The sequence below is a fragment of the Trichosurus vulpecula genome, chromosome X, assembly GCF_011100635.1.
Source record: "Trichosurus vulpecula isolate mTriVul1 chromosome X, mTriVul1.pri, whole genome shotgun sequence".
Classification (NCBI taxonomy): Eukaryota; Metazoa; Chordata; class Mammalia; order Diprotodontia; family Phalangeridae; genus Trichosurus; species Trichosurus vulpecula.
The window spans coordinates 27,207,962-27,223,588 of record NC_050582.1 but is presented as its reverse complement, the minus strand read 5'-3'; the positions used below and the strand labels follow the sequence as shown (position 1 = coordinate 27,223,588).

Genomic DNA, 15,627 nt, shown 5'->3' with positions numbered 1-15,627 from the left:
CTTCCATATTAGACATTGTGAAAGAAGAAACAGAACAAAAGGAAAAAAAAAAACTATGAAAAAAATGAAGTGAAAATAGTATGCTTTGATCTGCATTCAGACTCCATAGTTCTTTCTCATTTTCCATTATGAGTCTTTTGGAACTGTCTTGTATCATTGTATTGCTGAGAAGAGCTAAGTCAATCATTGATGATCATTGCACAGTGTTGCTGTTACTGTGTACAGTTGTTCTCCTGGTTCTCCTCACTTTACTCAGCATCAGTTCATGTTAGTCTCTCCAGGGTCATAAAAACACTTTAAAACTCTTTTAAAAAAACAACTCTTTCTTCTTCCCCCTCCCCCCAGGAATTCTAGTTGAATTTGTGGCCAATCTGTGTTTTCTCTCTGAGGCTTTGCTTGTAGTTGTTTTGGAGTCATTCTCTTCTTCTGGGTTTGTGTGTTGAGCTTCCCTGCCACAATAATAGTTCATTATGGTGGGGTTCTTTTTTTGTTTGCTTATTCTTCCAGCCTATTTGCTAATTTTAGACTTGATGTTAGATCTAGGCTTTGGCATACTTCTGGAGGGAGGATCTGGGCTGGTCTTCTCACTGCTTTCTTGGGGTACCGAGTATTATATTATAGGATTTCAGGATGCGGCTGGGAACCTGTAAGCTTTCAGTGCTCCCACGGTAGTCTGAATCAGGGCAAAGTTGGATTGCTGTGCCTCCTTGTCTGAGTTCTGCAAGTTTTTGACCTGGGTTTGCATCTGAGGAATGTTGTCAGACTCTGCCCCATCAGCCAGCTTGGAAAACTCTATTGGTTCAAAGCGGCAAAATTGTAGGTTTCCCTTTGGTCTAGCATTCCTACCTTGGTTATTCTTCTACAGGCTGAACTAGATGCTGGAAATGAGACCCTGCTCTGTGGGGTCTCGGGTCTGAGCTACACCACTGCTGTTTTGTTGCTTCTGCTGGCTTTTGAACTCCCTTTTTTCTTAGTATGCTTCCCAGGGCCTCTCTATGCTATATGAAGGTCCTCTTCTCACTCTGCCCTGGATCTCTACCTGGGACTGGGTAGTGGACAACGGAGCTGTCAGCTCAGACCTGTGCCTGTCACAGTGCTCTGGTATGGGTCTGTGACCTCCTCTCTCTAGGCATTGGAGTGCTCCTCGTACAGTATGCTCCTGACCTGACCCATCTCCAGTGTCCATTGATTTCTCTGTCATCACCCTATGGTATACTGGGCTGGACAAATGACCACCTGTGACTTTTTCTGGCTTTCCCCATTAGGATTCAGGGTGGTACATTTTCTAGATCTGTTTGGAACGGTTTGTGGAGGAGAGCTCTCTACATTGCTTCCCACTACCACAACATCTTGGCTCTGTGTCTTAGAGGAATCATCTTAATTGGTTTGGAAGAGGGTGACCAGCCATATAAAGAAACAAAGGAGCATCAATTAGATGAGTAGAAAGAGAACCAGGAGACTTTGGTATCTACAAAGCCAAGGGCAGAGGGCATTATCAGGAGTGTCAAGTACTATGGAGGAGTCAAGAAGAATGAGGATTGAAAAGAAGTCATTTGATTGGATGATTAGGAGGTCAACAGTGACCTCAGAGAGAGAAATTTCAATAGAGCTTTGGGATCAGAACCCAGAGAAGAGAGAGAGTGGTGAGCAAATGGAAACATTGAGGGTAGACAATCTTTGGAAAAAGTTTTGCAATGAAAGGGAAGAGAAATGTAGGATGGTAGCTGAATGGGGTAGGAAGGTCAAGGAAGCAATGCCTAAGACATTTCAAATAGCTACAACTTTGGGAAGTCTGTACTTTAAGAAATGTTGAACTAAATGTTTGTCTATAAGATGTGTCTCTATGAGAAAATACATATGGCTGAATTCAGATTAAGAATTAATTCGTAGTACTTTTGATTTTAAATCTACAGGCACGTCTAGACAGGGGACTCACAGAAGCAAACATATTGGTCAATAATACCAGGGCAGTTACATGGAAGAGAAAAGAAAGACAAGGTGTTCCAAAACAAAGAAACATGTCAGGAAGATGGAAACTGAGTGAGTTGTCTCATGCTCCTAGCTTCTCAACAGCTTTATTCCAGTAGGGCATTTACATACTCATCTTTTCCATTTCCAGAATTCGGTCCTGGTCAGGCTGGCAATACCATTCAATCAAGGGATAGCAGCAGATTTGGGAATTGAGAGGTGGAAGAGAGGAGATTTGGTTGTCTTGACCTTATAGGTCCCTGGAAAATACTAGAGATTCATCAGAGAGGGAAGGGATGCAGTTTTGGCTGTTTGTGGGCTATGCTGAATTTTTGGTGTTTTCTGCTGGGTTAAATAAAACACATCTTATTTTCAACATATTGTTAGCCTTAGGACTTGCAGTGAAACAGAGAAACACATTTTTACCTTTTATTCAAAGGCCAAATATGAGCCAAATTATGATGTTTCATGGAAACTCTTGGTGGGGACATAAACCAAAGAGCCTGATGAGAGAAGTCTCCGAGATTGAACTTTGATCAAGTCAATCTAGAGTTTTGGTACTTGGTAATGGATTAACATCACTCTGATCAAAACGTAGAAAAAGGCATGGTTCTAATTAATGAAAAAAATTATTAAGCACCTACTATGTGCAAAGCCCCATTCTAAGAGCTGGGGATTAAAAAAAAACCAAGACAGTCCCTGCTCTTAAGGAGATCACATTACAATTAGGGGAGACAACCCACTCAAGAAAGTCCAGCTTCAGGGCAGAAGCAAAGACCCAGAAATCCTAAGGCTACAGTGCTGGGGCATGTGCAGGGCTGTGCTAGAGCCAGGTTGGATGCACTTAGGAGAATTGATTCTTAAATTTTCAGTGTGAGTACTTAACATCTTGGAAATTAACAATTGCTACAAGTCAGAGCTTGATTGTTTTGTTGATTGTCTCACTTAAGAAAAGAATAGAAAAATGTCGATATGCAAATTAAGCTTCAAATTGTATTATGAGAATATTTGGGGGGACGAGAGATGGCTGTCATACATTTAACAGCATACCACAAGGCAGATGCCTTTTGGGTTACCCTCAACCTGGTTTAGCCCATCTGCTGAGATGGTTTACTGGGGTGCGGCCACTTCACACACTATAGCTTCTTGGAGCAACGGGTGAGAGTTGAGTGCCAGTTAGACACCAAAGGTAGATGGGCAGCCCTGAAAAGGGCTCATCAGTGAGTTAGGGGTTGTCTGTCTCCAGCATGTGAAGACTTCCCCTGGTGGAATGGGCAGATGAGACCAATTTGTTCCAGTGGCCACGAAGGTGGCTGAAACAGGTGCTGTGAAGCACTTAGAGCTTGGTCAGACATTGAAGACACCAAGATCATCCACTGCATCCAGGGCTATCACCAGTGATCCTGACTTTTGTCCTGCCACTGGATTTCAATGACTCTGGAAGAGTGAGGCTGAAAACTTTGTGCAGCTCTGCCTCTCTGAAATCCGATTCACCCAGGAGTCAAGACATCACCCCTGGTCCTCTTGGAAAATGAAGGATGGATGAACAATGACAAACAACAACTAGGCAAATGGCAAGCTGCAAGGATCCATGGGTCACATGACTTGCAAGATGCAAAGGCAAGAGAAATGCCAACACTTGGAGGACTGTAGGAGTTAGCGGAAAAGTGGAGACGCAAAAGTGTGCTCAGAATCACAGATTTTAAGACTAGAAGGGACCATCCAATTCCCTCCCTTAACAAGTGAAACAATGAAAGTGTGCAGATGCACACATAGACACAAACACACAAAAAAATGGAGTTATCCAAAATCATTCAACACATTTCTGAAAGAAAAGGGACAAGAAAGAAAGGTTTGTGTTATCAGCTGTCCCTGTGTTATTTATTATCAGCTGTCCCCTTGCTATCTCCAGCCAGAAGGGAAGTAGTTTGGGAAGTGCTCATTCAGATTTAGATGATGAGGGGTACAGACTCACTCCCATCTGTGTTTGTATCCCCAGTGCCTAGAAGAGTGCCAGCCACATAATAGGTATTTAATGCAGTAGGTGCACCCAGTGTGTTTCCCAGGGAATGGAGAACTAGGAAGCAGGCTGGACAGAATCCCTGAGAGCCTCCTGGACTCCTCTCTAGAGTCAAAGGATCTGGGTTCAAATTTAGTTTCTGATATTTATATCCATGTGATCTAGGGCCAGTCCTTTCCCCACCCTGGGCCTCAGTTTCCTCCCCTGTAAAAGGAGGAGGCTTTCCTAGATGACCCTGTGAGGTCCCTTACAGACCTAACTCCATCTTGCCCCTGCTGGGGGCAGAGCAGCACCTCTGAGCCTCTCTGCTCCTCCCCCTCTGCTCCTCTCCCTCCCTGTGGGTGCCCCTCTGCCCCTCCCCACCCCTCTCTTTGCCCCTTCCTGTGCCCTTCCCTGCATCCCTCTATCCTTAGGGGGCAGAGCAGGCTCCTATCTTTCTGTCCTTGGGAGACCTCAAGGAAGGTTGTCTCTGAGGGCTCCCCAGAGAGGTAGGTCTCATTTCTCATCCTTCTCCATCCTCTGGGGTAGAGGGCCAAGGGGCCACAGTGTGGGGGTGCAGAGCCCCGGTAGGCCTCATTTCTCATCCTTCTCCATCCTCTGGGGGCGACGGGCAAGGGGCTGGGATCTGGGGGGGAAGAGCACCAGAAGGAGCTTCTGGGGGCACTGAAACCATTATGGTTGTGTTTTATCTAGGAACTGAGTTCAAGGAGCCTCCTTGGGCCTCTCAGGCCTAGTGGGGCCTTTATCACATATACAACCAGGCCCTTGGCCAACCAGGAATGGAGAGGGGAGGTTTCTGCAAAGTATTCAATAGGGGGTGATTAAATATGATGTAATTTGATAATTATTTAATTTAACTGTCACATAGATAATGGATACTTGATGAAGGGGCTAACAGTTCTGACCTTAGGTGATTCATGGAGACAAGTGGGGAAGGGGAGGGACAGGGACTTGCATCGAACTGTATTTGTGTCCCCAGTGCCTAGAAGAGTGCCAGCCACATGTAGGTGCTTAATGCAGCAGGTGCACCCAGTGTGATTCCCAGGGTATGGAAACCTGGGAAGCAGGGTGGACAGACTCCCTGAGAGCCTCCTGGACTCCTCTCTAGAGTCAAAGGATCTGGGTTCAAATTTGGTTTCTGATATTTACATCAGTGTGCCAGTCCTTTCCCCTCCTTGGGCCTCAGTTTCTTCCCTGTGAAAAGGAGGAGGCTTTCCTAGATGACCTTGAAGCCCCCTCCAGACCTACCTCCATCTTGCCCCTACTGGGGGCAGAGCAGCACCTCTGGGCCTCTCTGCTCCTCCCCCTCTGCTCCTCCCCACCCCTCTCTTTGCCTCTTCCTGTGCCCTTGCCTACATCCCTCTATCCCTGCTGGGCAGAGCTGGCTCCTTCCTTTCTGTCCTTGGGGGACCTGGAGGCAGGTTGTCTCTGAGGGCTCTCCAGAAAGGTAGGCCTCATTTCTCATCCTTCTCAATCCTCTGGGTGGAAGGGCAAATGGGGCTGGAGTCTGGAGGGGCAGAGCCCCAGAAGGAGCTTCTTGGCGCACTGAAGCCACTATGGTTGTGTTTCACCTGGGGACTGAGTGCGAGGTGCCACCTTGAGCCTTTACCCCATGGCTATCTAGCCCTTTGGCCAACCAGGAGTGGGGAGGGGAAATTTCCGCAGGACACTCAATAGGAGTGATGTGATATGATGTGATTTGATCATTATTTAATTTAAATGTCACATAAATAATTAATGCTTGATGAAAGGGTTTGGGGCTCTGAGCTTAGCTGATTCATGGAGATACAGGTGGATGAGTTATATAATTGGAAAGAGGCACATTTGGTATCCCCCTAGTAGAAGGTGACAGGCAGAGACTCATTCCCATTTGTATTTGCAGTGCCAGGAACGTAGTAGGTACTTAATGCAACAGGTGCAACCATTGTATTTCCCAGAATAGGGGGATCTGGGAAGCAGGCTGGACAAGATCCTCCTGCACCCCTCTCCAGAGTTGTAGGATCTGGATGCAAACTTGTCTTCTGATATTTATATCAGTGTGAGTAAGGGCTGGTCCTTTCTTGTCTCTGGGACTCAGTTTCTATCCCTATAAAAGGAGGAGGCTTTCCTAGACGACTGTGAGAAGCTCCATCCAGCCATAACTCCGCCTTCTCCCTGCTGGGGGCAGAGCAGCACATCTGGCTCTCCTCTGCTCTTCTTTCTCCCTGTGGCTGCCCCTCTGTCTCCTACCCTTCCTCTTTTCTCTGCCCTTTCCTGTGCCCACCTTTCCATCCCTTTATCTCTAGAGGGCAGAGCAGATTTCTTCCTTTCTGTCATCGGAGGACCTCGAGGCAGGGAGTCTCTGAGGGCCTCCTGAAAAAGGTAGGCCATATTTCTCATCCTTCTCCATCCTTTGGCTGGGAGAGCTAAGATGCTCTGGTCTGGGGTGGGGTGTAGAACCAAAAAGAACTTCTGGGGGTATTGATGCCATTATGGCTGTGTTTTATTCAGGGATTGAGTGAAAGATGCTGCTTCAGGATTCTCAGGCTTGGCAAGGCCTCGACCCACCTAGCCCCTTACCCAACCAGGAATGGGGAGGGGTTTCTGCAGGGTATTTACTAAGGGGTAATTTAATAGAATATGATGTTATTTTATATGATTGATATTTAATTGTTATATAAATGATACTGCATGAAGGGCTGAGGGTTCTGCATTTAGGTGAATCATGGAAAAATAGGTGGAAATGTTATTTATTGATTAATAAGAAAATAAATAAAAGATCCCTATATTAGCTAGGGCTTGGGGTAAAAGAGGGGGCCCACAGCTGAGGTGAGCAACAGACCCCCTTGTCTATTGCTGGTCAGAAAGGGAGACCCTACCTGGCTGAGACAAGGTCCCTGGCTGCTTGCCAGGCTCCTGCCTGGGGCCTTACTCCTCCCCCCCCAACCACCTCCCCCCACTGGGTTTGCTGACAGGGTCCCCCTAAAATGGCCACATATGTGCTGGGCCTTTAGACTGTACAAGGGGTCCTGGAGAGGGTCCATCCAAACAGGACTGGGGCAGGAAGAGACAAGCTGATTATGCCGCACATTGAACCAAAATCAAATGTGCTGCTATAGCAAATGGGAACTCAGCCTTCATTCAGTTGGCAATACCTGGCTTTTCCTTCCTTTGATTTGAGAAAAGATTTGAGGGGTGATTTGGATGGACTCAGGCTCCCTCTAAAAGCTATTTAGGCAAGGGCATGTCCATTGGACCGAATGTTTATTAAAAAGCCCCTACTGTGTCTCATGCTGGATGCTAGAATTGGGGGTGGGAGGCTGGATGGCAAAACTGCAACACCAGACAAGCTAAATCCCCCTGCCCCAAACACAAATCTTCTGACTCATTCCATAGAATATTTGGTTCAAAGCCAGCCTTGTAGGCAGAGTGGATCTATTTAGGGCCATTAGGCAGGGGGGCTTGGGGGCATGAAGCTCTAGGGTCTGGACCAGTGGTTATCTCCCAAATTCTCCTCTATCTACCTTCCATACCTTTCCACCATCTTTGAAAAAAATTTTTTTAACACATAGTCACATCTCTAGAATCAGAGGATGTTTGTTCAAAATCTTCTGACCTTTACTTCCAGTATAACATTGGGCCAGTTCCTTCCCTTCACCTGGCCTCAGTTTACATTTTGTAGAACAAAGAGGCTTTCCTAAATGACCTTGTGTTGGCCCTCTTGGAGGCAGAGCGGGACTCCTTGATCTCTCATTCTGCCCCTCTCCCTCCCTGTGGGTGCCCCTCCTGAGAGAGGTAGAGCTCGTTTCTCATCCTTCTCCATCCTCTGGGCGGCAGGGCCAAGGGGCCGGAGTCTGGGGGAACACTGAAGCCACTATGGTTGTGTTTTACCCGGGGACTGAGTTCGAGGAGCTACCTCAGGCTTGTTGAGGTCTGGACCACCTGGACACCCAGACCATTGGCCAACCAGCATTGGGGAGAAGAGATTTCTACAGGGCAATCAATAGAGGTCATGTGATATAATATCATAGCATTTGATCACTATTTAATTTAATTGTCCCATAAATAATGGATACTTGAGGGTTCTAAGCTAAAGCAATTCATGGAGGCTGGGGATGCGTTATATAACTGGAAAGAGGCACAGGTGGGGCTCAGTATCCCCACAGTAGGACGTGAGGAACAGACTGGCTTCCAACTGTATTTGTGTCCTCAGTGCCTAGAACAGTGCCAGCCACATGTAGGTGCTTAATGCAGCAGGTACACCCAGCGAAATTCCCAGGGTATGGAGAACTGGGAAGCAGGCTGGACAGACTCCCTGAGAGCCTCCTGGTCTCCTCCCTAGAGTCAAAGGATCTGGATTCAAGTTTGGTTTCCGATATTTACATCCTGTGGGTGCCCCTCTGGTCCTCCTCTCCCTCTCTCTCTGCTCCTTCTTGGGCCCTCGCCTACATCCCTCTATCCTTAGGGTGCAGAGCAAGCTCCTTTCCTTCTGTCCTTGGGAGACCTCAAGGCAGGTTGTCTCTAAGGGCTCCCCAGAAAGGTAGGCCTCAATTCTCATCCTTCTCCATCCTCTGGGGGAGAGGGCCAAGGGGCCGGGGTCTAGGCAGGCCAGAGCCCCGGTAGGCCTCATTTCTCATCCTTCTCCATCTTCTGTGGGGGAGGGCCAAGGGGCCGGGGTCTGGGAAGAAGGCAGAGCCCAGGTAGGCCTCATTTCTCATCCTTCTCCATCCACTGGGGGAGAGGGACAAGGGTCCGGGGTCTGGGTGGGGGGAGAGCCCCAGTAGGCCACATTCCTCATCCTTCTCCATCCTCTGGGTGGGAGGGCCAAGGGACCTGGGTCTGGGGGGCAGAGCCTCGGTAGGCCTCATTTCTCATCCTTCTCCATCCTCGGGGCAGGAGGGCCAAGAGGCTGGGGTCTGGGGGGGGCAGAGCCCCAGAAAGAGCTTCTGGGGGCACTGAATCCACTATGATTGTGTTTTTCTGGGAACTTTGAGTTTGATGACCTTCCTCAGGCTTGTTGAGGTCTTCACCACCTAGACACCCAGGCCATTGGGGAGAGGAGGTTTCTACAGGGCATTCAATAGAGGTCAGGTGATATAATATCATAGAATTTGACCATTATTTAATTTAGTTGTCACATAAATAATTGAGACTTGATGAAAGGGCTAACGGTTCTGAGCTTAGGCGATTCATAGATGGGTTATATAACTGGAAAGAGGCACAGGTGGGGCTCAGTATCCCCAGAGTAGGAGGTGAGGGACAGGGACTTGCTTCTAACTGTATTTGTGTCACCAGTGCCTAGAAGAGTGCCAGCCACATGTAGGTGCTTAATGCAGCAGGTGCACCCGGAGTGATTCCCAGGGTATGGAGAACTGGGAAGCAGGCTGGTCAGACTCCCTGAGAGCCTCCTGGACTCCTCTGTAGAATCAAAGGATCTGGGGTCAATTTTGGCTTCTGTGAGCAAGGGTCAGTCCTTCCCCTCCCTGCGCCTCAGTTTCCTCTCCGGTTGTTGTTTGTCCTTCATTCTGGAAGGGGACCATGACATCAGGGAGATGATGCCATGAGAAGCAAGTGAATTGCATTTAAGTGAGGGAGGGCTGTGCAAAGTCAGCAGCTTGACTTTCGCCAGTGGAGTTATCTTGGTCTAGAGGTGAAATATAGATGGGGAGGACTGGAGATGGCCCCCACAGTGTCTGGTACACAGTCAGCACTATATAAATGTCCGTGATTATTATTCTAATAAAATGTGAGCCCCTCCAGAAGACCCGCAGAGCCCATCTCTCACAGAGCCTCATTCCTTCACCCCTGCTGGGCCCCCTTTAAGGGAAGGGCTGTCTTTGCCTGTATTTGCATCCTTGCCCAGTGCCTGGCACATATTTAGGGGCTTCTTCGAGGTTTGTTGACTGACTGCCTGGTCAAAAAGCAGTCGGGTGACACCAGTTGAGGTTGGTAAACGCTAATTGTTGATCAATGAATCGATTGGCTTCCACCTCTTCGGCTCCCCCAATGCCCCTGGCCCTTCTCTAGCCCAGCCCTTATCTGTCAGGGAACCCTGGCACAAACACTGAAGAGGGTTACAGTTTCGGGGTGGACTGGAGCTCTGCTCCTCCTGCCCTGCCCCCGCCCGTTCCCCCGCCCCCCGCTCTGGTCCCAGCATTGCCGCGCCTGCATACTGAGTTACCGCGCTCAGAGCCCGCGAGCTTCTGCTTGGGCTTGTAACCCGAGAAGTGGCGGGCAACTCTGGGCCTCAGTTTCCACTTAAGATCTACAAATCTCTGGGCACCACTGCGGAACCCCGGGGCTCAGTTTCCTGTTTGGTAAGGAAGGGACCACGGTGGGTAAGCCGTTCACCACCTCAGGTCTCAGTTTCCCACTCTGTAAAGGGAGCGTATGGGGCGGCGGCTCAAAGGGAACCTGGAGAATGTTGGCATCGGCCCCGCTACCTCTGGGAGGCTAAGCGAGCATTAGTCCTCCCCCGTCAAAGGAGGAAGCTTCCCTGGACGACTGTGTGAGGCCTCTTCCAGCCCCGACTCCATCTTGCCCCTACCGAGGCAGAGCAGCTCCTGCGGCTCTCCCTCGGCGCCTCTCCCTCCTTGTGGTACCCCTGTGCCCCTCCCCAGCACTCTCTGCCCCTTCCCGTGCCCTTGCCTACTTCCCTCTATCCCTGCGGGGCGGAGCAGGCGCCTTCCTTTCTGTTCTTAGGGTCTCTGGTGGGAGGTTGTCTCTGAGGGCTCCCCAGGGAGGTAGGCCTCATTTCCCATCCTTCTCCATCCTCTGGGGCAGGGGTGGGCCAATCGGCCGGGGTCTGGGAGGAGGGCAGAGCCCCAGTAGGACTAATTTCTTGTCCTCCATCACCTGGGGGTGGTGGGCCAACTGGCCGGGGTCTGAGGGGGGAAGAGCACCAGGAGGCCTCATTTCTCATCCTTCTTCATCCTGGGTGGGGGGGAGGTAAGGGGCCAGTGTCACGTTGGGCAGAGCCTCAGAAGGAGCTTCTGGGGGCACTGAAGCCACTGTGGTTGTGTATTACCTGGGAACTGAGTTGGAGGAGCCACCTTGGGCCTCTCAGGCCTTGTGGCACCCTTAGCACATAAACAACCAGGCCCTCAGCCCACCAGGAATGGGGTGGGGAGGTTTCTGTAAGGTATGCAACTAGGTTGATTTAATATAAGACAGTACTTTATATCATTATTATTTCTATTATTGATTATTATTTTATTTAGTCATTATGTAAATGATATTTCATGAAGGGCTGAGGGCCCTGTGTTTAGCTGAATCATGGGCAAATAGGTGGAAAAGTTATTTATTGACTAACAAGAAGTAGTTAAGAGACCCTTTTTTACCATAGGGCTTGGAGTGAGAGAGGTGGCCCATGAGTGAGGGAGGTGACCTCTTGTTTATTGCTTAGCAGGAGGGGAGGCCCCACCTGACTGAGGCAACATCCTTGGTTGCCTGCCAGCCCCCTGCCTGGGACCTTACTCCTCACCCCAACCACCTGTCCGCATCGGCTTGCAGCCAAGAGCCCCCTAACATGGCCATGGGCCTGGTGGGCCCTTAGACTGTTCAAGGGGTCCTGGAGAGGGTCCATCCTTCCAGGGCCAAGGCAGAAAAAGATATGCCTATCATCCTGCCACCTGACCTAATTCACCACTCCTGTCAATCTGCCCAATCAAAGGCAGTCACAACATTGAAGTGAGAATCAGGAAATCTGGGTTCTGGCCTCAGTCCTGAAATTAATGAAGTGTTTGTGACCCAGGATAGTATTTAGCCTCTCAGGGCCTCAGTTTCCTCTTCTAGAAAACAAACTGGTAGGGCTCGGTGCTCTCTACGTGAACAAAGTAGAACCTTAGAACCCAAAGAATTCATGACTGAGCACTTTGATTAATGGACATCTGGGAGCTGAAAGTTTGGAATCCCTCATGCCTACTGAGGACATGGGTTTTCACTTTCCTCACCCGAGGGCAGGTGGTATCTGTCTCCCAGCATCACGTAAGCTCTCTGAGGGCCAGAATGGTTTTGTTCTTCTCTTTAGCTTCCCAGGGCCTACCTAGCCCAGTGCTTGGCACAGAGGAGGCACCAACTATGGGCAGATTTTGGAGTCGGCAAGGAGAGTGTGCACTCATGTCCATGGGACGCTCTTTGGTCTCTCATATTGAGAACCACTCTAGTGTAGGAGAGGGGCCCCTCTTGTGGCTCCCCTGGTTTGGCAGAAATCCCACTCATTACCCCCATGTTTGTTTTTGTTACAGGTTTGTCCAAGACAAAGACTTAGCTGGCAGAATACTCCAAAGGCAAGTTACCCTTGTGAATTAAAGCCGAGGTGTGGTGGGTGGCAAGACGCGGTCCCAGGGTTGTTGGTGTCTGGAGCCATTCAGTGCACTGTCCTGGTAAGGCCTTCCTTATCTCCCTCTGGCCTCTAGCAAGCTCTCTGTTTTGTGGGGAGGCCCTGGGCACAGTCCCAGTTTGAGCAAGCTCCTGCCTGAGCTCGTGTCCTTGCCCCCCAAGCAGGGGCGTCTATCTCCCAGCCTCTCTGCCCAGCCCTGCCCCTGCTTACTGCCGCTGGGGCGGGATGGGGGGAGGGGGGCTCAGTCAGCATCTGAGGATTCTGAATGAAGGGGCCCAGAGGAAAGGGGTGGGGCCTTTCTCCAGAGAGGGAGGGAGGGAATCCATGACCATTGGCCCTGGAAGGCCTTGGTAGCCTTTTGGGGGTCATACTATACCCCAGGGCCCCTCTAGTGAAGCCCATGTAGCCATTCTCAGAATAAGGTTGTTTTTCACTCAAAGATGAAGGAAATGCTAAATTGCCCTTAGGAGTTAGATCCCAAAGTGTGAAGTTAGGGAGCCTTGCTTCCAGCCTCCCCTTTGTAAATATTTCAGTTGTCTTTATTCCTGTGGACTTGACCATCCCCAACCCAGGGGAAGGAGAAAGGGAAGGAAACAGGGCTTTATTCCGACCAACAATAGGCCAGGCTGTACTAACGTCCTTTACAAATAGCTCATGGGATATTAACCACAACCCTGGGAGGCAGGTGCAATTCTCATCCCCATGTTACAGTTGAGGAAACTGAGGCAGACAGGTGAAATGGCTTTCCCAGATTGTCCCAGCTAGGAGGTGCCTGAGGCCAGTTCTGAACTCTTGTCTTCCTTGTGTTAAATGCTGGTGTTTTTGAAGGAAGAGTATTGCGTTTAAGGGACATTGCATGGACAAAGCGGCCCTGCCTGTCCTTCTGCACCTTTTCTTTCCCCAGCTGGGCATTTAAATGAAATTTGCTCTTTTTTCTGTCAGGTGATACCCACCAGCCACCCTTCACTCCCCTAATGGAAACACCAGCCTGTACCAACCTATTGGATTGAACACACCATGTAAACCTGCTCTCTGACCATATGCACTTAAGTTAATTTCGATGAAGAACTAGACCATTTTCCCTATTTGTTATAACCCTTTTCTGCCCCCCAATTCCAGAGTTCAAGCCCTCTCATAACAAATCAGTCTAGTCTCAAAGCTCCCATCCACATATTGAGGGGAAGCGGGTCATGCTTTGGGCAAGCTATCAGCTCTCTGGAGGCTCTGAGGCCAGGGGCTCAACCTCCAATGGAAAGGGTCCCCTGAGGGCCAGATTAACTTAGAAAAGCACAAGTGAGCATTATCTACCTTGCAGTCTATTTTTTATTCTGCTCAGCATTTCCCAATTCCATTTGAATCTGCTCTGGGCTTCCCCCACCTTAGGGGACTGTGTGGACTCTGCTGTAAGCAAATCTCTAAGAGTCTCAAGTGCAGAGAAAGTGCCAGGCTCCAGAGGGAGGAATAAGGGGAGTTTTCACAGGGAGATGACAGCTGCAGTGCCTCACCCAGCCTGCCTGGAGAGCTTCTATTGCTTCATCTGCAAACTGCCTCTTCATCTCATGTGGCCTCTATTCTAGGAGACAAGGATCTTCCTTTCCTGCCCCTGTGGCAGTGGTGGCTTAACAGCTTCGTTCACTGGAGCCCATCTTCCCCTCCCCAGCCCACTGGCTCTGCTTTCAACAGGGGAGAAGCCAAGGGCCTGGGGCTTCTGGGTCCCAGGATAGACTCTGCCCACTTCCTCCCACTTTCCCCCAGAGAAAGCATGGGTACCCCCACACAGCTCTGATGGCTAAGGTTTTCCTTACAGTGAATGGGGTGGAAGAAATATTGCTTGAAATGGTCAAGGATTGAAAGGAGTTTGTAGGCTACAGAACTGGGCTTCCAGAAGACCACTGGCAATGGGCCAGATGATGGCCTCGAAGGACTGGAGTAAGGTGAAGGTAAATGAAGAGGAGGAGGAGGAGGAAGAAGGAGGAAGAAGCACTAGGCTTGCCTTTCCCCTCAGGGATGGGAGAATGGATGGCATACACTGGGGAACCAGGGCAACAAGGGGATAGAGAGTCCCAAACCAAAAGGATATTTGTGAAGAGGACAGGGGACCCCGTTCAGGCCTTAGTATCCTTGGCTTTGATGGTCCTGGTATAGAGCTGAAGCCAGGTGGGGGAATGAGAATTGGGGAGCAGTGAAAGAACAAGCAAAGGAGAGAGGAGATGTTGCCTGAGCCCGGTGTGGCTCCTCCCTTCAGGTGACCTCCTCATTCTGGTTGGCCCCATGGCCCCTCTCCCCCTGGGGAGGTGCTCAAGGAACCCCGCTTTTGCAGAGGCCTAGCCCCGGCTCCATGCCTGGCCAGGGCCCCCAGTCCATGCCGTTTCTCGTTCCCTGAATCCAGTGTCCCTCCACAGCAGTATACATACGCTTGCTTCTAGTGACCCTATGTGCCTACTGTCCTTCCTAAGGTCCTGCAGGCACTTCCAAGAGCACTCGATGCAGCAAAAGAAGCTGTCTTCCAGTGAACGAAAATGATGAGGCATTCCCAAGAGTCTAAGAAAAAGGAGGATGTGGTTGTGAGGAGATCAGTTCGTCTCATGAACAAGCAGGCCAAGAAGCAGGTGGTCAAAGACGAGCATCAGATGAGAGTTGAGGCCAAGAAGAAGGCAAGAGTCCAGAAGAAGAAACCAACTGCCAGGGAGGTAGAAGGCAAGTGCAGAGGTACAGCGGGGCCGTGTGTCCAAGCTGGCCACCGCCATGGCCAAACTGGCAGCCACCATGGCCAAGCTGGTTCCCGTGGCCACGGTGGCTCCCAGGGCCTTGCCGGCCAAGCTGGGCCCTATGACCAAGCTGGCCCCCACTCAAGTCAAGTATCTGTGAAGCTCCCACGTGGCAAGAAAGGCATGAAGAAATACGACAAGAGAGGTAGGCTGAACCTGAATGGAGAAGACCTCTGTGACTGCCTGGACCAAGACTGCCTGGGCTGCTTCTACCCGTGCCCTGAGTGCCAGTCCACCAAGTGTGGGCCCACCTGCCGCCGCAACCGGAAGTGGATTTACGAAGCCATTGCCAACGAGGGTGGAGAAGTGGTTAGCAACTTCCCATTTCCTCATGCTAAGTAAGGGCCCTTGCATCACGTGGCTGTGTGTCACTCTGTGTGTGTCTCTCTCTGTGTGTCTCTGTGTGTGTCTTTTTCCTGACTGAGATTCCCTGCCTGGAGAATGAGCTGGATTGGCAATCCTGACTCCTGCCGCTCCCCAGCAGTATTGTCATGAGTATCCTGGGAGCTTGCTCACCCTCTTCTCCCAAATGTCTTTACTCTGGGCCCAGA

At 50.0% G+C, this 15,627-nt stretch overlaps 1 protein-coding gene across 1 annotated transcript; it reads left to right on the top strand.

Moving 5' to 3' along the window:
• The first annotated feature begins 14,827 nt into the window (after positions 1–14,827).
• On the top strand, positions 14,828–15,418 carry LOC118832480 (ARL14 effector protein-like). Its single transcript, XM_036739792.1, has one exon. It carries the CDS (start codon positions 14,828–14,830, stop codon positions 15,416–15,418), a length of 591 nt encoding a protein of 196 aa, XP_036595687.1.
• Positions 15,419–15,627: the final 209 nt, after the last annotated feature.